Consider the following 22,500-nt stretch of genomic DNA (forward strand, 5'->3'; position numbering starts at 1 on the left):
TTCACCAGTGATTGTTTAACAGAAGCAGTTCCCCTCACTCGGCTGGACTTTACGACTGTGCTACCCCGTTTCCTTTCTCTGTACATCATGTCCTTTCTCAGTCCTCAAGACATCTGTGCTGCAGCACAGGTGAGCTGGCACTGGAGGTTTCTGGCTGAGCAGGTAATCATCAACTCAATTAAATATGCAACTACTGACGACAGGTACAATCTGAGTCTAAAACATTTCTTTTTTCTTTTTTTTTGTCTATAAATGTTCTTAAATGTATTGTATGTGATTATCCAGGACTGTCTGTGGTTGCCCAAGTGCATACGCCTGGGCTGGTTTCTTCCCTACAGTCCATCAGATCATGAGTATGGAGCCTGGAAAAGACATTACGTGGCCTGTGCCGCCAGTTTGGATATTCTGACTCCACGGGAGGCAGCAGGTGTCTATGGCACTTTAAATGAGAGTTTGACTGCACCAGAGGAGCAGGAGGAGAGATGGAGAGAGCTCATGATTAAACAAACAATCAGAGACAAGATAGCTGAACATAAAAGTAAGTCCAAGGCTGAACAACATGTTTTCTTGAAGATCAAATATGTTTGTATAGAAAAAAATGTAAATGGCAGTTGTGTAATAATTTGAGCTATTGCTAATAGGTAATATTTTAAATGGATAATAATTGTTAATATTTATATATTTACTATTAATGATTTATAAGTGAATACGCAAATAAAATTAAAATAGCTATATTTTAATTTATTAGAATTTTAAAGTTTTACTTAGTATTGCATATAGGAATTTATAGTCTGTTTAATATTTGACCTGTGTTTCTCTCTCCTTTATCTTAAATGTGCGCTTCTTCTCTCTGTGTGTGTGTGTGTGTGTGTGTGTGTGTGCGTGTGTGTGGTAGTGTTTGTATGTGGGTGTGTCTGCTCCTGGTGTTTTCACCTTTTTGTTTTACATTGTATAATTTTAAATGTTTTGCTTAGTCAATATGTTCATGTACAGCTGCTTTGACTTGACTTGACTATATTAAATATTTGGCTAATATTAGATATTCTTCACTTTTCAATGTTCTACAGAGGCTGTTCTGAAGACGAGAAGGGCATGGATAAACACCAGTAAATTGGGCACATCATTTACTGGAAGCATTCACAATCAACCATTGACTCTTACTGCTGCTCTCGTTCATATAGGGGTGAGACACTGACAGAAGAAAGTTGATGTAGCTATTAGTAATAATATTGAAACAGAAAACATAAGCTGGCAATCATTTCTTGTTTTTTTTTGTTTGTTTGTTTTTAGGACAAGTGTCGTTTGAAAAACTCATATTCCAATGTCGACACCATAAAATCACAGGATGGTTTGACCATAAGCAGAACTCTTGAGAACATATATGCTTCCAGTTTGGTAAAAACTATGAGGTCAGTAAAACAGTATTAACATCAAGTTCATGAGTACCCAAAAAATATATTTGCAACCTGTGGTGACTGTGGTGTTCTTGCAGTTTACCATTCAAGCAGCCAGTCAGGTCCACCTACTGTCCTCTTCNGTTCCCGGAGAGTTTCAAGGATTCCGGCGGTTTAACAGCATCCATCTCTGTTGTATCCAAGGACACCCCACTCCTGGTACCATGTGGTGTTTGTTGAATAAACACTCTGAAAAAATAAATGTATGAACTGGCGTGTAGCCTCTTTTATTTATTCTTCCCCCACATCCGTGATGTAATCACTTATTTCACTATTGCCATCTAGTGGACAATAATAGGAACATCAACTAATCACTACAAAACTTACTCTATATTTATATGTTTTATATGTTTATTTGGCAAATGGGCACATACTGTTGCTGTATGTATGTTAATACATGATGGCCCCGGTTTCACAGACAAGGCTTAGCTTAAACCAGGACCATGCCTTAGTTAAATTAGGATATTTAAGTCGCTTTTATTCAAATGCTTCAAAAAATATATTACTGGTGTGCATCTTGAGACAAAACAATGGCACTGACATATTTTAAGATATTTCAGGGCAATTTATTTTGGGTTAAGAGACCTCAAACTTTCATTTTAGTCTGGGACTAGCCTTAAGCCTTGTCTGTGAAACCGGGCATATGTGCGTTAATATGTTCAGCTGCGGCAAGCTGTTTGTTTTGCTAATGAACAGGGGCGAACACTGCGGTTAGTTTAATTTTAAACGTCTCAAATCATCCGTCCTTAGGCTGAAAAATCTGTCACAGCATATTAGTTATGCTCTCACGTTGTGTGTGTAACGTTATAACTTGTCAACGACAAGCGCTAAAATCCACGTAATTCCGCTGAGATCTGCAGGTGCGCATTCCGTGGATTTTAGGCAAGCATACACGCAGAACGTGAGCGCTGTTTGCTGTGAGGGATTTTCTTAGTCTCCGGATGAATGATTTGAGACGTTTAAAACTAAACTAACCGCAGAGGAGTTCAGGAAACATAATTTAGCTAAACCATTGCCATGGCAGTACTACACGTTTGTTGTGTTGACTCGCCAGACTGAAGGGGGGTGGGGTGAGCAGTAACTCATTATCATTTAAAGAGACATGCACCAAAACGGGTTGCTGTGAGCATAGCTGCTGGTGTTGTTTACACAGCCATTGAGTGTTTTTAAGCAAAATATGTTCCAGACATTTCATGAAGACCCTACTAAATCATACCAACTTGTTGAAAGTGCTCATTTTATGAGTCCTTTAAGGCAAGACACCCAACAGTGTGTTTGATATATCACACCCCGAACGGTTAAAATAGCTTTTAAAGACCTGATTACTGCTGTGGACATCATGCATCAGAGGGTTCATTACTTTTTGTCACTTCTATTTATTCGCACATGAACACAACTGACCACACACACACGCATGAGTACTGACAGGCATCTGCCACAGGGAATACAAACATCTCTCGAGCAAATGGAGACATACAAGAGTTTAGATCTACTGTAGCATCATAATAATGAATTGAGGACATGAAGAGAGCATTAATCCTTAACGCATGGACGCTGAAATAGCACTTTAGTGAACACACACGCGCAGCAAGATGACTCAAAACACATTGGAAAAGTGTGTGTGTATGCGTGTGTGCGTGTGTGTGTGTGTGTGAGAGAGAGAGAGAGAGAGAAGGAGAGAGAAATTTGTTTGAAGACAAAGATTGTGATATAACACTGTTGCCAACACACACTAATGGATTCTGCTGGCTGACTACACAAAAGAAAACAAATTATAGAAATTATATTGGCACAAGACAATAAATGGTTTTAAGTGTAAAACAAAAGGTATATATTGATATATATATATAGGGTCATAGTACAATTACAAGCACAATTCTTTACAAAACGTATTCAGATTTTCATGAAAAAAGACGAGAGGTCCCTTCTTTAGTGCTTTATTGGCATGTGTGTTGTTTCCATACAAAACTGCCAAAGCATTGAATCAATACAAAGCAGTATTGATAGAAAGGACAATAAAAAATGTGTTCTCTGTTCTTCCTGGGTTTATTTTTGTTCCTTAGGGCCACCAAGAGCCACATAAAAGAACCAACAGAAGTCTTTGAAGCCATCTACTATTCATGAAATCACTGCCAATGTTGTGTCATCTCTGGACAGCGCAGAAAAACACAGACACACACGCACACACGCACACACACGCACGCACGCACACACACACACACACACACACACACACACACACACACACACACACTATCTTAAAGGGGTCATATGGCGCGAATACGTGTATTTCTGTGTCTTTGGTGTGTTATAAGTTGCCCATGCATGTATTAGACGCGTAAAATTGCTAAAATTAAAGTGTGGGAACAAAAGATGCATTCTATCTAAAAGCGAATGCTCACCCAGACCTGTCTGAAACGCCTCGTGTGACCACAGCCCCACAAATCCACGTCATTTCGTGGTATGACTTGACTAAGACCGCCCAAATCTATACGCAAGTAAGGTGGGCGTACTTGTAAATCTCATTGTATCGTCGCAGCCGCAGCCATGTCGTGGAGACGCTGTGTTTCGTTGCGAAAAGAAAGACTCTTTTTGTTTGCTCTTCCAAAAGATGAGACAACTAAAAAGGAATGGTTACATTTTATTTACAATACTGTTCCAGCACAGTACAATCCGATAATTCAAGTGTGCGCAGCGCATTTCACAGATGATCGCTTCATGAACCTGGGAGAGATCAAGGCCGGCTGTGCACGAAAGCTTTTGTTAAAATTGTAATTCCAACCATTACAACTTCGCAAGGACAGTCTGGCGCTTCAGATTCGCAGCCTGCAAGTATATTTTCATTGTAAAAGACTTTGTTACGGACTAACGCGAGTTGAGTTTGTCGTGTGTTTGTAGCGCATGTTGTTTCTTTGTGTGATCTGCAAATGCAGACACGCGCGCAACGTGAAAAAAGAAAACATAAGTCCTAATAATCAGTAATTGTGTTCCAACTAGAGGCAACAAATGTGGTGTTTATAATGGGGTTTATTGTCTTTGTTGAGTCGCGACGAGACATGGCGTAACACTGGTTGATCACTAACGGCAAATCTTTATGACGTCCTATATAAAAGGTAAAACAGTTAGCTATAGTTTTAAACTATTTAACATGATATTTTTAAAAAAAACGTTACCAATCCTTTACATCCTGCTCAAGTCGCGCTGGCAAAGTTGATGTATCGGATTGATCATCTTCATTTTCCGGATCAGATTCGGGCTTGAATTGATAAGGAAGTACCGATGACATTTTATCACCTGTCAGTACAATTGCTTGGGAACATGATGTTCCGAATATGGTAAGAGGCGTTACATTTCCGTCACACGCTTGCAGTATTCGACCAATCACTACGCACTGGTTAACTGGCCAATCATAGCACACCTCGCTTTTCAGAGCCATGAGCTTTGTAAAAAATCTGCGCGTTTCAGAGAGGCGGAGCAAAGAGGAGATACAAACATGCACGGTATGTGGAAAATACAGCGTTTTTGAACCTTAAATCGTGTATACACATTGCATTTCATCTAAAAAAAAACGATAATATTTGTTTTAGCCGTGTTATATGACCCCTTTAACATGTAGGAATAGTCTTAAAGAGAAATAATGAAGAGGCCGACATGTAAACATCAATCCTCCTTAATAAATGTCCATTTGTAACTGTCTACAATACACAATCTAATTTGTGTACATCAATGACACACACCGAGAGTCAAGACAAGAGAGTTAGTTTCATCTTTATGCACACCCAGATGGATGCAGGTCTGCTAAACAGATGAATTATTGCGTCTTTTAAATGCATTAACATTTTTATTGCTTTTAGCATTCATTGCGAAAATCATAGTATTTTACAGCATTTTCTTACATGCTTAAAACAAGCTTAAAATAAATTCTGGAAGATTCCCGTTCACCAAAATATGACCTTCCTCTGGTCTTCCATTGGGGTGTACCTGCATATTTGCATCACATGTCAGTTTCATTCCTGCCGTGTGTGTGTTCAAGAGAGATGAAATGAAGGAGAAATAAGGAGGTAAAAGGAGAAGTTGCTCTCTGCTCCTCTTGCACACAGACATCGGGGAACGCTTGAGAAACAAAATGCTTAGCAGCCTAAAAGACAGACTGGGTTATGTGACAGCCCTTTAATTGCTTCATTACTGTAATTAATTTGCTCTCTTTTCAATTAGCAGCAGGGCCTTTGTGATGTTATTCAGATGCTGTTTTCTCTCATTTGCTCTCTGGGGAAAGACCTGACGGTGCCGCCCGACAAAATAAAAGCCCAGAGAAGCTTCAGTGTTCAGGCCATTTTTAGTGATGTACCACTCGTCCTTTAAGAAAGTTTTCGACGATTATTGTTTTCAATAATTTTTCAATCTGCATTTAGAAAACGAACAGGAAAAAGTAAATGTGGGCCAACCAGTACATGTACCAATACAACACAATACAGACATGTACTACCATGTTTAAGGTGTTTATGCAAAAATGATTTTAGAATGTAATTCAAAAACATAATTTAAGAAATATGAATAACATAATCTATATATAAAAAAATAAAAATAAAATACTAACTAGTATTAATGTAAAGTAATTGAAAAACACAATTTAGAAAAATGACAATTCAATGACAATTCAAATAATATAATAAAAATAATGAAGTAATATAATAAAATATAAAATTAATAAATATAATAAGAAACGGTATATGCAACGTAAATGAAACATGCAAAGTATTATAATCCAAAAACATATTTTAAGCAAGATATGAATAAAATGACAAATAAAAAATAACGTAATGAACATTTTTATAAATAAAATGTAATATATAAAATGTAATGCAACATAAGCAATTTAAACATGTAAACATAATAAATAAATGTAAAAAATTGAAATGATGTATTAAAAAATGCAACATGATGACAATGAAATCAACAGTTCACCTCATATAAGTATTAAAACCTTACGAGACAAAGTTACTTTAGGTTTTTACTGACTGTCTTTTATTTTGCTTGCACAACCTTTATGTTGCCGTGTCTTCCTGTTTCTTGAGTTGGGTTGTGTTAGCTGAGGGTCAGAGACTGCTGTAAGAGCCTTTAAGCGGCCTGTAATCTCCTCCACACCTGTAAGGCCTTTCAGAAAGGATGTATTATTTAATGGACCATCATCCCTTGCTCCCTGGCGTCTACTGTTCTTTCTCTGTCTATTTGTCTCTCAAGCGCACTGCACTAAAAACAACCTCTCCAGCATTACGTCCGGACAAAAACCCGCTGGGTTACCGAACACTGAACCCACCTTGAGGTTTTGTTCGAGCGACGCGGTAATGGCCGTTCCTGTTTGAGAGGTCAAGGGGAAAACAGTCCTAATGGCTCACTGGCCATATGTGTCTCAGGACCTTCTTTGAGTGGGGCCACGGGCATCTCTGGAGGATCTGTAAATGTGTGCGTGTTTCACCTCCATCCAGTCGGCAGGCACAGGAAGTCTCTGTTCTTCTCAAGGATTTCTCCGGGAGAAGAAAGCTTCCGTGCGCGACAGTGTTCAGACAGGGCTTAAGGTTGATGAAGTCATGGCTTTTACTTTTTAAGGTGTCTTTTTTTGAAAGAGAAAGAACAGTACGGAACTTCAAAAGGAAACGTGTAGCGCTCAAAGTTTTAAAGGGTTTAAGAGTCATTGCCCACTGAGAGCTTTAGTCCGGAAATACATATATTAAATCACGTTTGACTGGTGAAAGGCTCGTACCTTTTTCTACAGCCCTTGAAATGGTTTGACATATCAAAGGGCTTGTGCTTTTTTTATAAAAACCAATAGCCTTTAGCTTGCACAGCCAGCTTGATAATCAGTTGTATTAGGAGTAAGAAAAGTTTCATAGATGTATTATAAAACAACACAAAAATAAGCATATGCACATGCAAGTCTTTATTACTCTTGGTTCAATTTCCTCAAAGAGAAGTGTACAGATCTGATGAACTAACAGAAAAATCCACAATACTCCAATTTTGATTCGACGGTGACCTTTAAGCCTGGTTGGTTTCAGGTATATTAAAAAACAAAATTTTCAATTTCGAATTCATCTTTTCAAAGAAAGGTTCAGTAACTCAATAGAGACGCGCTGTCACCGCACACACATCACGACTGATCCGACTTAAACCACGTATGCGCTTGTGTTCGCCGCGGAGCTAAAGGTGAACGTCTGCGTCGTATTAAGTTGTTGTGAGGTGTGTTGACCGGAGACCAGCAGAACCTCCAAAGCCCAGCGGATGGAGCAAATAGCTGCATTTTACACAGCATGAAATGGAAGTGAACGGAGGGGTCGACCGCAATACAAGACTGCGGTCACAATTTCAACAGGCTGTCAAAAGAGATGAAATCAAAACAGAAGGCAGTGAGGGAGAAAGAGAGAGAGAACTGGCCAATGGCGGCGCGCGCATTTCTTTCCTATGTGTTATGTGCATTTAACGCGTTCAAAACAATCTCATTCGAAAACATTCAAAACACAGTCATTCAACAGAAATCATGTCATCCAGCCTTCGGGTTTTGAGACGCTGAAGGAATAAACGTAAAGTTTCTGTAGGTCAGGAGTCATGTGTAGCCATCACGTTGAGATTCTTCCAGCCATTATCTGCCCATTACATTCACATTATGACCAACGTGTGAAGCTACCGATCCCAGTTCGCATTTCTTACATGACTTTAGGGATGAGAAAATATGAAATTAAGTGGAATATAGTATATACTTAAGGATATCATTTACTTGCTAATAGGTGTTCAAACAACAAGTTTCAACCCTTGCATGGCGTTCATGTTTTTGTTACTCAGTGTTTGGAGGTCACAGCATTATCCGTTCTTTTTTTTGTAAATACAGCCATAAAAATATAATGTTAAATTGCTTTACAGTTGTAAACTTTATCCAAATTACAAGCAATATTTAACAGCACTGTATGGTTTAATGTAGAAAATAACATTTATAAAAAGGTGCCATTCCCGTTTTTGTAAAATACAGTATGTCCAAAAAAATTCAAATCTATATGCGAGGAAAAAATGATGTTTGTCTTTAATATATATAAATGTCTGTGGTTGAAAAAACAATGATACAAAACATTACTTCATTATTTTTTCTTGATATCTTAATCATCTTAAAATCTCTGCTGAATGTTTCGGTTAAAGCCAATATGTTGTGATGTAGCACCTCTGAGTTTCTGAAACTTTCAGTGACTAATGTGACGGAGGTACAAAGACTGACCTCAAAGGGTGTGATTGACAGTCCCAAATGGAGTGTGTGCGAGTGTGTTCGGGCTATCAGAAAGCTCGGGTGGTCTTTCGTTCACGGTGACGGGCACCAATCACCGCGGTGTAACCTTGCGAGTGAGCTCGGTGTGCCAGGGCATAAATCAATGAGCATCTCTCAGAACTAACACACTGCCCGTGTCTGTTTCTCTGATCACACTCTCAACCTATCAGAAGGCGCAGGGTTATGACATCACGACACATAACATATGATCGGGCATGTATGCACATCAACACCTATTCAACACGCTCTCATAATAACTTTGTGATGAACACAGGAATAAGATGTCATCATGTTTCCGCTTCTTTCGCCGAACGAGATTTAGGAAACGCGCTCTGTAGAGCAGTTTGTCCGTTTAGGGCTACTGTAGAAACAACATGGCGAATTTCATGCGAGGGGACCCGTGGTGTATGTAGACAGAAATAGCTCATTCTAAGATAATACAAACATAACGCTTCATTATGTAAGGTCTTTATACACCTCTGAACTCATAGTTATGTATATTATATTGCATTTTTGTAAATACATCCTTCAAAAAAGTACACATTGGTCCTTTAAAAGCTACAGCAACAAAACCTTTTTGGTCAAAAGGTGCCTGCGGTTATGATGCAACTTTCCTCTACATCCCTATTCAGATCAATCAAAACAAATTCTTAAAGACTGTTCAGCTGCTTTTAAAATTCTGGTTGTCATTTTAGTATTGTGAAGTTCAGTTCATCTCTTCTTTCTTCACAGGGGCTTTAGACATCTGGAAAGCACGTCTGAAGACGTCATTGCCCAATGTTCAACAGTAACGTGAATCTGTATGGCGTCCTGTCACAAAACATTTCTATCTAACAAACAATATTTCATAAATCAAACACTGCGCATGATAATCTGCTTGTGATTTGGCAGGTGTGCAATAGTCAAGATGAAAATTTGTGTTTCTTAGGTTTACTGTGTAGGCCTATGTGTAGCGTGGGTGCACTCTCTCTCTCTCTCTCTCTCTCTCGCTCAACCCCCTCTCTTTCTCTCTCTGTGTGTGTGATCAATCATTCTTACCTGCCCAGCTGGGCACAAGCCTCCATAACTGTGAAAAATGCAACAGTTCAGATTCTCTTTATCACCTCTGAATTCTCTCCTCACATTTTTGTTTACTTTTCTGTTCTTGTTTTAGTGTTTCATTTACTTACTTTTACTTCTACTCTAGTGTACGTCAATTCAGATCAGCAAACACACACAGATACAAGTACACACACCTACAAAAACACAGACAGACACGCACACACTTTTGTATTCCCACTACCGATGAAATGCAACACATGAACACACTGCTGGCAGGTCACTGCGCTTTAATGAGACTCTTTAATATGTTGAACATTAGCGACTCTTTAATATTAGTGATGCTAGCTTCGTCTTCTTCAGTGTGCACGTCTGCATTTTAAAAACAGATTCTCACTGCATTTCTTTCTGTCTGTGTGCGTGCTTCTCGTGGAGTGAATTATTGCCTGTCGACTTTGATTGATGCCGTTTGTTTCCAGTGTTCATTTTGCCAGACTGTGGAGAAACAGACAAATCTGCGCAGAGACACTATTTTATACACACACAAACACCAGGCTGTGACTACTACAGTAGACTATACATAACGGAACGTCACTACTCGTAGGTTGTGGACCAGTTGGCGAGATGACTAGAAACTAAGATGACTCGCAAATCTCCTCTGATGTTGTATGTCGTGCAAGAACACACATTTAACTCCCAAACTTAGAAATGCACAAAGTGGTTTGCTAATAATGAACGTAAAGTCTTTGAACTGCAACCTTTTAGCTTTATTTTCACGTATTTCTCTCTCTGATTCTCTCTCAATTCTCATAACTGTATGGTGCTGATGTTTGAAGCTGCCTTCAAGCTAAACACATCTCTCTCTGAATCTCTGATGAGATATCTCAGATGTTTGCTCCACAATAGCGAGATTTCATCTCTCACAGCTCAAATGAGCATCTCTGGCTGGTAATATAATCTGACAGATGTGTTTATACCCTCAGTTACAGCTCATGCCCCCTGACTGTTCTTGCATTTAATATGCGGGAAGAAGAGAGAGAGAGAGAGAAGGAAAGAGAGACATAGTGATACTGAGGATAGAAGTAGGGGTGTGTGTTTGTTTGTGTAGCTTTAAACAAAACAGAGAGAGGAAGAGCAGAACACTTACCTGGAGCAGCCAGTAACAGCGGCGGTGGAAGGTGGGAATGATGGAGGAGTGGACATAGCAGCCGTACAGACACTGAAACAAAACACAAAACACATAACAAACCGTCAGTTAAACAGTAAAACATCAGATAAACTACAGAGACACACAAAACCATGTGTTAAATACTGAAACAAAACACAGAACAAACATTTGTTAAATACTACAACAACACACAAAACATTAACCACCAGTTAAACACTTAAACCAATCTGTTAATTAAAACGAATATTAAACACATAATAACAACGGTTACACAATAAAGCAAAACACAAATCAAACCATTTGTTTTGTTTTGATAAAACCATAGAAATGAGAGCAGTCCATAAAACAGTTAAATAGTAAAATAGTAATATATTAAATAGTTATATAATATATCTATAATATCTCATATTTATTTATTAATTTAAAGAAAATAATAATCAAGAAATTAAATCATCTGCGTGCGTGCGTGCGTGTGGGAAGGGTAAACCCTACGGTATGGGGACAAAATGTCCCCACAAAGAATGGGACATTTTTTGGTCCCCATAAGGAAACAAGCTTATAAATCATACAGAATTACCTTTTTTGAAAATCTAAAAGAGCAGAAAGTTTTGTGTGATTGTTAGGTGTAGGGGTAGGGAATATGATATACAGTTTGTACAGTATAAAAATCATTGCGTCTATGGAATGTCCCCATAAAACTAGGAAACCCAACATGTGTGTGTGTGTGAAAGAGGGAGTGATATGTTGAGATTAAATTCACAGTAAAAATCATCCACCTGAATAAGAGCCTGTAAATAGACTCACAGTTCTCAAGTTATCGATCAGCTATGACAGGACACCAGTTCCACACACACACACGCACGCACAGGTAATGTGTGTAAAGATAACATTCCTCAAAATATTGATCTGCTTAATAGTTTCACATTTATTCACAGTAACACAAAACAAACATTACTTGATGCTGAAATAATTTTTTTAGATGCATCTAGCTGAACGTTTGCATAGAATATTATGATTAAGAGACCTGATTTACCTCATTCAGTTTTGTGAAGCCTCGTTCACACATAACGAAAGTGTTTTCTATTGGGTGAAGTTAAAATAACAATATTTAACAAATACGCTATACACGTTTTCAACGTATTCAACATAAACAAATGTTATGTGGCCCAAACTTTACTTCTGTTAGACCTTCGCAAAGAATATATATACAGTATATATATAATGAATATACAATAAAATATTAATATAAATTAATAATAATATATATTTAATATAAAATAAATGGTTATATTATAACCAAACACAGACCGGAAGTTGACTTCAGGCCAGGCGTGTGCGTCCGATGAAACGGTCTATAATATCCTAAGTATCTATGATATGGAGATATGTTTAAAATGACATTTCCATCACTGTTGTTCTCACTAAAAATGTTATTAAACATATAATTTGAGATCTGGTGTTGGAAATGTTCATGACATTGACAAAAACAGTAGAATAGTAATAAATAACAATTCTCCTGTGATGCTAATAAGATAACTAGTGTGATATATGTGTTTAAGACCGTGTAAGTCCACTGAGCCATATTTGTATAAACACTGCATGCTTCACAATGTAAATCACATTTGGTCGTCCCCCGTCAGCCATGTGTGTCGTGTGGGTGTTTGGTATCAGAGGAAGTTTGGTAACAGTGAGATTAGTAGATGACAACGTCAGAGGGCATTATTTAACGTCTGGGGCCAGACAGATGCCAGGGGCTACACACGCTGAGCAATTAAAGCCTAATTACATTCACACGATTAGATCAGAAACACAGTCATGTCTATGAGACGCTCCTACGCACAGTAACATGCCCACTCCCATACACACATTCAGACACCAAGGTGCCTTTCGGTTGGGTATATCAGTGCTGATTTGGATGCTAATATCTACAAATCTCCTACAGGGGAAATACAAGTCTGCTTCCGATTCTGCTTCTTTAGTAACTTTTCACAGGACACTGATATGTTGTCTTCATAAGATAAGACAATGAGCCCCAAAGAAACGTCTGCGGTTCGGTTTTTGGATTATTCAGATGGTGGAGGGCATTCTGTCCTGTGACATAAAGTGAGTCTATCTTATTTTAATTTCTTAAAACATTAAAATATCATACAATGACATTTTCAATGATTCTGTATGTCAAGGAAACTAAAAATTTATCAATGTAAAATATGTATAATTTCACTTTTTTTAATCATAGTAAAGTGTTTTTTTATACAAACTTTAGATAAAACGTCTTTTAAATGTAAAATATGTATAATTTAAACTTTTCTTATCATTTTGGTACAGAATTTGGATACAAACTTTGGATAAAAAAGCCCTTTAAATGTAAAACATGTATAAAGAAATGTGACCTTTTTGATCATTTTAGTTCAGAGTCCTAGTTTACCATAACAGAACACTTAAACACACAAGACATTCGAAATCATTTAAATGAAATTGAGCGTTACAGACAAATCCATGCATTTGCAATGCATATCTAAAATCTGCTTTATCAATCCGAACCTTAACCTACATTTTCACGTAAAAAAAACCCTTCAAACTCTGAGATCAGAACCAAATGACCATGAACAGATTCAGAGACTGCTGCATCTGCAGAAACAGGAGGAGAGAACTGCGCTCAGATCAGTCCCGGCGGGCAGTTTGCAAGAAACACAAACGCTGATCACAGAGACACATCAGAGAGAACATGATGGGCACACGTGTGTGTAAGTGTGTGTGCCGCTCACGTCTCTGGCTGAGTGAAGACATGCTGTCCGTGGATGTTAATGGCGAGCCGTCGTCAGGGCCGGGCGGACGGCCAAAGGCATTAAGCGGAATCGAATTCCTCCAAACTAGCTTTAATCAGCAGGTTTTTAAGGTTAGAATTACTCTCTCTCTCTCTTTCTCAGTATCAAGGTTAAAGCGCACACACGATTCAGTCACTGAGAAAAGCGATGACATCATTGCCGTGTGTGTGTGTGCTCAGAATAAAAACCTGTAGAGAAATCGATCGCCCATCATTTACTAAATTCTGCATATTTCTCTGTCCTCTGTCTGATCATTAATTAAATCATTTGTATAATTTAATTGTTTTTAAATATCAGTAAGTGTGTAGTTTGTTCTACTCTTCATTTCTCATCATTTATTAACCCTCATGTCATTCCAAACCTTTTTCTGTTGGTAACCAATCCAAGTTGGCACTGACTTCCAAATTATGGACAAAAAACCTGAGATATTTCTCAAAATATCTTCTTTTGTGTTTTTCATGAAAAAGTAAGAGTCAGGTACAGGTTTTAACATGCATGTCAGGATAAATAAATGAGATTGATTTGAGTTATTTTTGTGTGTACTGTCCCTTTAAGAGATACGACCTGTTCTTGCGTCGTTCTGCATTTTTCTTTTACTCCTGTTTCATGCATTTGAAATATATATATATATATATATATATATATATGAAGAGTTTGGTTCCAAAATGAGATAACTCAGTTTTTAAAATTTTTCAAAAATCATGTTTTTTTATTGCGCATTCCAATTAATATCAATCAAACTGCAGTTGGTTTGTTTTGATTTAAGCCATAATAACTCAAAAAATTAACTAACACAAAAATAAACTAACACAAGAAAACACAAGAAAAACATGATAACATAATAAAAAACATGAGTTTTGACAAATTTTAAAAACGGAGTTATCTCATTTTGGAACCAAACTCTTCATACTGTATATATTTAAATGCACGAATACATGAATGTGTAGATAGCTTGTGGCAACAAACAGAATTGCCAAAATACTCAATGTTTTCCAAGAAATTCAAAATACAGATTTGTCCTCCAAAACCAGCACAGAAAATGCCAAAGAGTTTGTGGATTCTGCCGGCCCTCGACACGAGTCAGGAATACTGATGCATATTGAATTTTGTGTTTCTGTATCGCTGGACCTTTTATGCATCCTGGGTGTAGACCGAACACCATCTTCCTTAAAAGTGCTGCCTGGAGAAAGACAGCAACAGGGGGAGCGCTGAAAAGAGAGAAAGCCAGAGGCACTGTACTCATGTAAACACTTCTCTGATTAGAAACAGAACTGGACGTTTCTTAAGGACGTCAGTCAGAAAAAGCTCAACGCTCAACAATCGTCGTGTCCTCGGGAAATTGCCTTTCAGCCTCAAGCGCTGAATGCTTGCATTCAAAACATCCTCTGGCTAAAAAACCTTCAGTCTGTCAAGAGCGCTTCTCCTTTATCTAATCGTACAGATGCGCTGGTTCTCTTCTTCACCTCCCTCTCTCTCTTATCGGCCCGCTGAGGGTGGATTTTTATCGGCCGGTGATAAGGGTCATCCTGAGGCGGGTGTGATTTGAGGCAGAGGATGGGCGAGGCAGGGCCATTGACAGTCTGAAGAGGCACCAAACCAAATCCCTGCTGATGGTGCAGACATGTAGTGAGCATCAGAGGAGGTTGAGACTCAGAGGAGACTGCTGATGAAGGACAGATACACTCTTTATACTCCCCTCCAACCCTTAAAGAAACGTCTTTCATGTCTGTCCACAGGAAGGCTGAAACAACGAGTCGGCATAAGGTGGCGTACAAATGAGGTCTCGATGATCTTTTGTGAGAATGCCATCAAAAACACACATGAGATCTCTTTGATATCTCAATTATTTCTCCTAGACATCCATGGGATTAAATGGAGATCTTTTGCTCAAGTCTCCAGCATTCCAAATAATTCGGATGATAACAAGATGCATTTATCAAGACTGCAAAAAGTCAACATAATTGAAGAGCTCATTATGAACTCATACATTAATTTCTCATCAAATTGACCCAAATCCAGATTATTTTACCTTTACAATCTACATTCATTTTACAACTCCATACCCTTCATGTTTCTATTTTCATTTCTCCAATTTAAGAGGACTAAGTTGACACTTAATATGAGAACTCCATCAAATCCCCTGAGCTGCAAAAGAGCAACCTGTGAGCAAAAATCATTAATGTCCTCTGTACGGTGTCTTTATAAATCCATCAGCTTCGCTCGTGACCCCTCACGTCTCACCGGTCATTAATAATGCAGACACACCTAGATGAGGGCATTTTCACTTATGTAGGATCATTACTTATAGATGGACATTAGTTTAAAAAAACTAACAGAAATATGCCTTACGGTAAAGGTCAGTGATTTTCCTCACACTATCGCTCAGCCTGTTCACCTCACAGACCTTGACCTCCAGGATCATCATTGATGCGCTGAATCTTGCTCGCTAGCTCTAAAGCCATTTATACTAAAATGATATGAGTATCTGGGGCCGACAGAAACCCCAAGAGTGTACGCAACATATGCTGTTAAGAAAAACGAAATGGTACCGACTCTTTTTCCCAGGGCTTCAGCTTCAGGTGGTCAATAAGGAAAAGCTCTTCTTAAATTCAGTTCAGCTATAAATCACAATTAACACATTCACAGGTCTGACCCCTAAATGATCTGTCTGCTGGCTAATATTCCCAGCGCTGCGTCTGAAGGAAGGGATGGGACAAGAGTGCAGCCTGAAACAAGAACAGAGCGGGAAAAGTAGGACGAGGAAATGATGGAGAGAGGAATATGGGAAAAGGGCAATAAAGAAAAGACGAGGAGTAAAATAAAAAAGTAAGTGAAACAAAAGTGAGCAAATTCATATGAGAGAACTTTTAAGATTTGATTTGTATTGTGCACAAACATTATTAATAAGTAATGAGAAGGTAAAAAGAATAATTAATTAATCAATTATAATGAGAAAAATTGAAATAAAAGTACAAAATCTTAAAGTAAAATAAATGCATATTGTCAGAAAAAAGAATGCAAAAATTGCTTATTTATTACTAAAATATAAGAATAATTATAATATAACAATAACAATGGTATAATAATAATAATTATTATTATTAAGTACAATTATTATTATTATTATTACTATTATTTTATAGTTATTATAAAATAACACTAATAATTATATTTATTATTATAAATATAAACAAAATAAACAAAATATAATGAAATTATATGCTTTTTTAGGTGAAATATTTTTATTAGATTTACTCAAACATGATGTAAGTCTATATGTTTGCACAAAGAGTGATTCCTTTAAGACCTTTTTCATATTATTTTACTTTATAAAACAATATTTTAAAGTAATGAGAAGGTAATGAGAATTAGAAAACAGTTTAAAAAGTAAAAATGGTCTAAAAGTAATGCATATTTATCATAATCATAATAATAAAATAACACAAAAAATCTTTATAGTTTGTAATTGAAGCTTAACTTTCTTCATGTGTAAATATTTTTGTTTTGTTATTATTGGGGAGGGGTGAAATGTAAGCCAGGCATATTTCCATGAGATTTACTCCAACACGCTGTTTGTAAGTGTGTGTGTTTGTGTATAAAGCGCGTGTAGTGCAAACACGTCTGCTAACATCGGGGAGAGTGAGAGCGAGCGGGAGACAGATGGAGGAAGAGAACGCTTCATATTTCATACAGTAAGAGGAAAGGATAGAAAACACAATTTCTTTGGGCAGGAGCTCAGCGCTGATAAAAAACCTATTTGTATTCCGCAGTCATGCAGAGGCTTTGGCCTGTTTGCCAGCTGCATATTTGTAAACACAGGCCCTTCGGAGCTACTTAATCTTTCGGTACACAAATGCCGAACGGCCCGTGAAAGAGAAAGAAACATGGCAGATGAACTTTTATACATGTTGCACGGTAAAACTGCTTATATTTTGGGTTTTGATGTATGACGGTGGAGGAGCGTGCTGTGATGACCAGACGAATGCAAACAGGCTGAAGTAAAGGGAGTAAAAGGGTATTAAGAGAGGACAGTTATAATTTGTGCGATTGAAATGTGTCAAGGATCAGTGAGTCTGAGCAGACACACACACTAGAGAGGTCAGGGTGTGTGTGGGTAAGGGTTTGCATGGTCTGTTGTGCATGATCAAGCCCATCATTACTCCACCTGTCAGCAAGCACTTCTCCGGCCCACGGGTACAGACCCAGATGCTCACATATGCACAGGTTAAACCAGCTGCACACACACACACACGCGCGCGCACACACACACACACACACGTCTGCTTTACTATCTCTGTATATTTTATCCCCTAACCCAACCCCTAAACCTAAAGATCATAGAAAACGTTTTGCATTTTTAGATTTTTTTAAAATATTGTTCTGTACAATTTATAAGCTTTTTTGCCCATGGGGACCTCAATTTTGGCCCCCACGGTGACACGAGTCCCCATGTGTAGGTGTGCATTCACACACACACACACGCACGCACACACACACACGCACGCACGCACGCACGCACGCACGCACGCACGCACGCACGCACGCACGCACGCACGCACGCACGCACGCACGCACACACACAATTAAATGATTAACTTTACCATTATGCAACATGATCAATGAACACATTGTGATTTTTGTTTCATGTCTATGTGGAAAAGCGTATTAGAAAAGGTGTTTGTCCATTTGACTTGTCTGAAGATGCGTGTGATATCGCTGCACAAAGGTAACTTTACTTTTCTGAGATGTTCTGTCAAATGTCATTTCTGTTAAAAAGTTGTCATTTGTAATATTCCTGCCTTCGACACACACTGACATTGACACCAAAACTTTCAGAGTTTATGCTGTTACGTATAAGAACAACAGTGATGAAAGTTACGTTACAAAAGATTCCTTTGGGATTTCCACTTGCAAGCATCAACACATCAAAAACACAAGATAAAGTGAAAGCGACAAAAACTCCTGCATTGTTATCTCGAATGAAACAGGACGAGAGTGTAATTAAAAACAAACATCACACACAAACGTGAATGGAGCCTCATCCATCTACCTGGATGGCGATTGGAAAACAGACACCAGGAAGTGCAAGAATGACGGTAAGAGAAAAGGAAAAATCAAACAGTCTGAGAACAAGCAGACGCTTCCCCCTCCACGACGCAAGGGATTATATCCAAGCCCTTTCAGACGAGCGGCAGAAGAAATTCTCTTGTATTCTCAGCTTCCTCTCGCTTTGCATGACAATGTGGCGACTATCTAATCAAAACCAAACAGAGAGAGAGAGAGAGAGAGAGAGAGAGAGAGAGAGAGAGAGAGAGAGAGAGAGAGAGAGAGAGAGAGAGAGAGAGAGAGAGAGAGAGAGAGAGAGAGAGAGAGAGAGAGAGAGAGAGAGAGAGAGAGAGAGGGGAGGGAAGCAAAACATAGAGGAGAAAAATAAGGTATGATGATGAACAGAACGGAAGAGCCATCACCGGGTCCTGTAGGATGGCACGTCACACACACGCGCGCACACACACAACACAGACTGGATGTGCAGCAGATTGAGCTCAGTTTTCAGCAGAAAACACAGTTAGTGCTTCACTGCTGTAGTTTTCTCTGGAGAACTCTGCGATTATGTTTCAATTCTCCAGCAAAATATTGAAACTGCATGTAGTTTACCCATAATTCACTGGGAGAGTAACGTTCACTCTCTATGGCAGCGTCTCAGTCTGTAGCAGCTAAAATAAATAAGTACACTTATAAAAAAGTGCTTCAAAAGGTTCTTTGATGCATAGAAGAACCTTTTGGTTCCATAAAGAAACATTAGAGAAACAATAAAGATAACAGCATGCAGATCGTTCTCTAAGATTCGTTGCACTGTACTGCACTGACTGTCTTCAGTATCTGACTTCTTGTCAGGGAGCTGTCAATAAAAACTCACTAGCCAATCAGCGTAAGCGTCATAAATCCTGCCTACACGTGAGATTTGTGCCAGAAAGGCGAACGAAAAATTGAGAAGCGTAAACGAAAACTCGGAAAGCGCAAATGAAAAATCTAGCAGCGAATTCAAAACTATTATTTGCAAAAACGAAACTTAGAAAATTGTTAAGAAAAATAGCAGTTTATTTGAAAATCATGTCACTTTCTTGCAATTGAGTTTATTGTTTTCATTATCAAAGTGTTTATTTTCTTTCTCATTGTATATTTTTGTTCGGTTTTTAAAAGTTTGCGTTCATTCTTATTGGCACAAAAGGAATCCCATATGTTATATAAGAGATAATCGTATTCAAACGAACATTGAGCGTTTGTTCGCTTCATTTCAACGCGGATTCTTTGAACAAGTCTTTGCGGAGAGACTAAAATGAAAAAGCAGTGCTGTGCCGTCAATATTGGATCCGACAGGAATGGCGCAGCAATCTTATGTGAGTAAAACATATTTGTACTATGCGTCACTATTGCTTTGTTAGAGATCGCTTGATATGTCCTGATTAAAAAAATATATATTGTTATTTTACAAAGATAGCCCCATTGAGATGTAAATCCAGGGAGTCCTGTACAAAATGGCAGCACAAAAAGTTACACATAAAACAACTACAGACACATCAAACAAGTTCAAAGAAGTTAATTAAAAACATTTACATGTTTCCCTTAACTTGGTCCATAAAATATTTTTTAAAACATTTAGTGAAGGGAGTTGTTCCAACATTAAGATGCTCTGCAGTTCATTCCACAAAAAAGGTGCATTAAAATAAAAGGCAGTTTTACCAAACGCTGTATATATTCTTGGGATTTTTAAAAGCAATTTAGTAGAAGATCTAGTCGAATAACTACAAGTGTGATAAAATAGAAGACTACAGATATAATTAAGTAATTTTCCTAACAGCGCCTTGGCAATGAACAACAACATGTGTATTTTTCTCCTTTGAGACAAGGAGGACCAGCCCACTAATTCATACAAGGAATAACCTATAATGTGTAAGGAAACAAAATGTAAGGATAATGTGTAACCTAACGTTACGTGTCTAACCAAATTCACAGAAGGCTCCAACTAGGTTTACTATGCAAACTGCTATCCAATCATAGCAGTGGGCGTTTACTTCCAAGTCTTCAATGCGGCACGTCCATTAAAACCGAGCGTTTGTCGAGCCGGCCTCAAAACCTGGGTAGAATATAGCCTATTACTTATTGAGTTTGGTGTTTTTTTAATGTAAAAACCACGCGAACGTCATAAGTAGACCTCATACAACAGTATAAAACAATAAAAAAGGCCAACTTCATGACACCTTTAATACTAATATATTTTAATACTTTAATACTAGTATATTAATATATTGTATATTCATTGTATTAAATGAAATTAAAACTACTAATGTTTGTTTATGTTGTTATCGCTGAAACAGTCTATACACTTCAACCCACATAAAGTTAAGAAGAGAAAGTAACCTGCAGTTTTATGGTTCAAACAGAGATGGTGATAGAGAGGTAAAAGTTATAATTTCACCCATAACAGTAAACTTGCTGCGAGCTGAATTAACCTCACTGCTAACTGTATCATCGTTTTAATAATTCAACTTAATGACTTTAAGATTTTGTTAATGCTTCACGTCACATCGACAGCTGGATTTGGCCTTCAGCTGCACCTTATTCTGATACTAAAGAAAAAATCCACTGATGTGCAACAACCTCAGGGCAAAGGCAAAGTCATTGTGTTTGAGAGAGAGATAATAACTGGAGCACTAATACATCTGTCTTACAGGCCGAGGGGCAGAAGTGAGGTGTGTGTTTGTGTAATTACACACGATGTGTTCATTAAGAGTGCCAGAGGAATTTATAAATGAACAAAAGCAGATTTTGACCATTTACATTAAACAGACACACACACACACACGCACACACACACGCACACACACGCACACTCCTGACGGCACCTCAAGTCAGTGTATGTGGGTCATATCTGATTTTGCCACAACACTGCCAGAACAAACAGATGGAGAACGGAGGACAGCCAGAGGTGGAGGACGAAAGGAGGAGGAACAAATGTACAGACAGGTGTAAGCTGAAGAGGAGGTTGATGTTGTTCAGGTGAGATATCTGTAGTAACATTAAGTGAAGAACTTCTCGGCCTATTAAGAAAAAAAACAGCGACGTATTAAATTCGGCGTGTGTAAAAATGAACATATGCGTTCACAAGTGTGTGTGTGCAAACAGTGCATGTCCCAGTCACTAAATCTACAGTTTGGTGTCTGACCTTGAACAAAAACACTCTCAGCACTCTCTCTCTCTCTCTTTGTGCCAGTCTCTCCCATCGGGTAACAAATAGGCTCATTCCCACAGGATTCAGCCGTCCGTCTAATGTCACCAAACGCCCGTCTCTAGTTTGGCCCCCTGCCACTAGGCTCTTTTATTACCCCCGGAGGGAACAGAAAAGAGTCGCTGAGAGTCGGTCTGCTCTCGGGCCAAAGCGGAACGACAGCCAGAGGCCAGTCAACCACCCTCGGAGACACCTGTCAGAAGTGCCCGAATCCCAAATCCACAGAGATCCAGGACAGATATGGGTTGTCTTTATTGCAGTTAGTATATTGGCCTTGCTTGCATTTTATGTTAAAAAAAAACACCTTGATTTGCCATTCAAGATTGAGTAACAGAGTTCATCTAGAGTTCAAAAACATATCTAGTTTGCTTTGAAAATATAAAGCTGCAATCCGTAACCCTTGCTTTCGTATCCACCTT

At 38.3% G+C, this 22,500-nt stretch overlaps 2 protein-coding genes across 13 annotated transcripts in view; one reads left to right on the forward strand and one right to left on the reverse strand.

Moving 5' to 3' along the window:
* The window catches only part of camta1b (calmodulin binding transcription activator 1b), a 267,076-nt gene that overhangs the window by 35,387 nt on the left and 209,189 nt on the right, over nucleotides 1–22,500 (reverse strand). For all 12 annotated transcript variants that reach the window (XM_057361347.1, XM_057361352.1, XM_057361351.1 and 9 more), the window contains one exon: nucleotides 10,949–11,020. In XM_057361347.1, the coding sequence (XP_057217330.1) occupies nucleotides 10,949–11,020 (72 nt within the window). The remainder of the gene's footprint in view (nucleotides 1–10,948; nucleotides 11,021–22,500) is intronic.
* On the forward strand, nucleotides 39–1,493 carry LOC130570881 (epithelial cell-transforming sequence 2 oncogene-like). The gene is made up of 4 exons (XM_057361353.1): nucleotides 39–162; nucleotides 286–538; nucleotides 1,068–1,183; nucleotides 1,291–1,493. The coding sequence occupies exons 1-4, from the start codon at nucleotides 88–90 to the stop codon at nucleotides 1,426–1,428; spliced, it is 582 nt and encodes a 193-aa protein (XP_057217336.1). The 5' UTR covers nucleotides 39–87; the 3' UTR covers nucleotides 1,429–1,493.

This window comes from Triplophysa rosa, linkage group LG20, assembly GCF_024868665.1.
Source record: "Triplophysa rosa linkage group LG20, Trosa_1v2, whole genome shotgun sequence".
Lineage (NCBI taxonomy): Eukaryota > Metazoa > Chordata > Actinopteri > Cypriniformes > Nemacheilidae > Triplophysa > Triplophysa rosa.

What these genes read in the sequence shown, in the direction of transcription:
- LOC130570881 (XM_057361353.1), top strand. Translation starts at nt 88, where the DNA reads ATGTCCTTTCTCAGTCCTCAAGACATCTGTGCTGCAGCACAGGTGAGC. An exon ending in CAAGATAGCTGAACATAAAA is followed by an intron (nt 539 to 1,067) that starts GTAAGTCCAAGG and finishes AATGTTCTACAG; the next exon opens with AGGCTGTTCTGAAGACGAGA. An exon ending in CTGCTCTCGTTCATATAGGG is followed by an intron (nt 1,184 to 1,290) that starts GTGAGACACTGA and finishes GTTTGTTTTTAG; the next exon opens with GACAAGTGTCGTTTGAAAAA.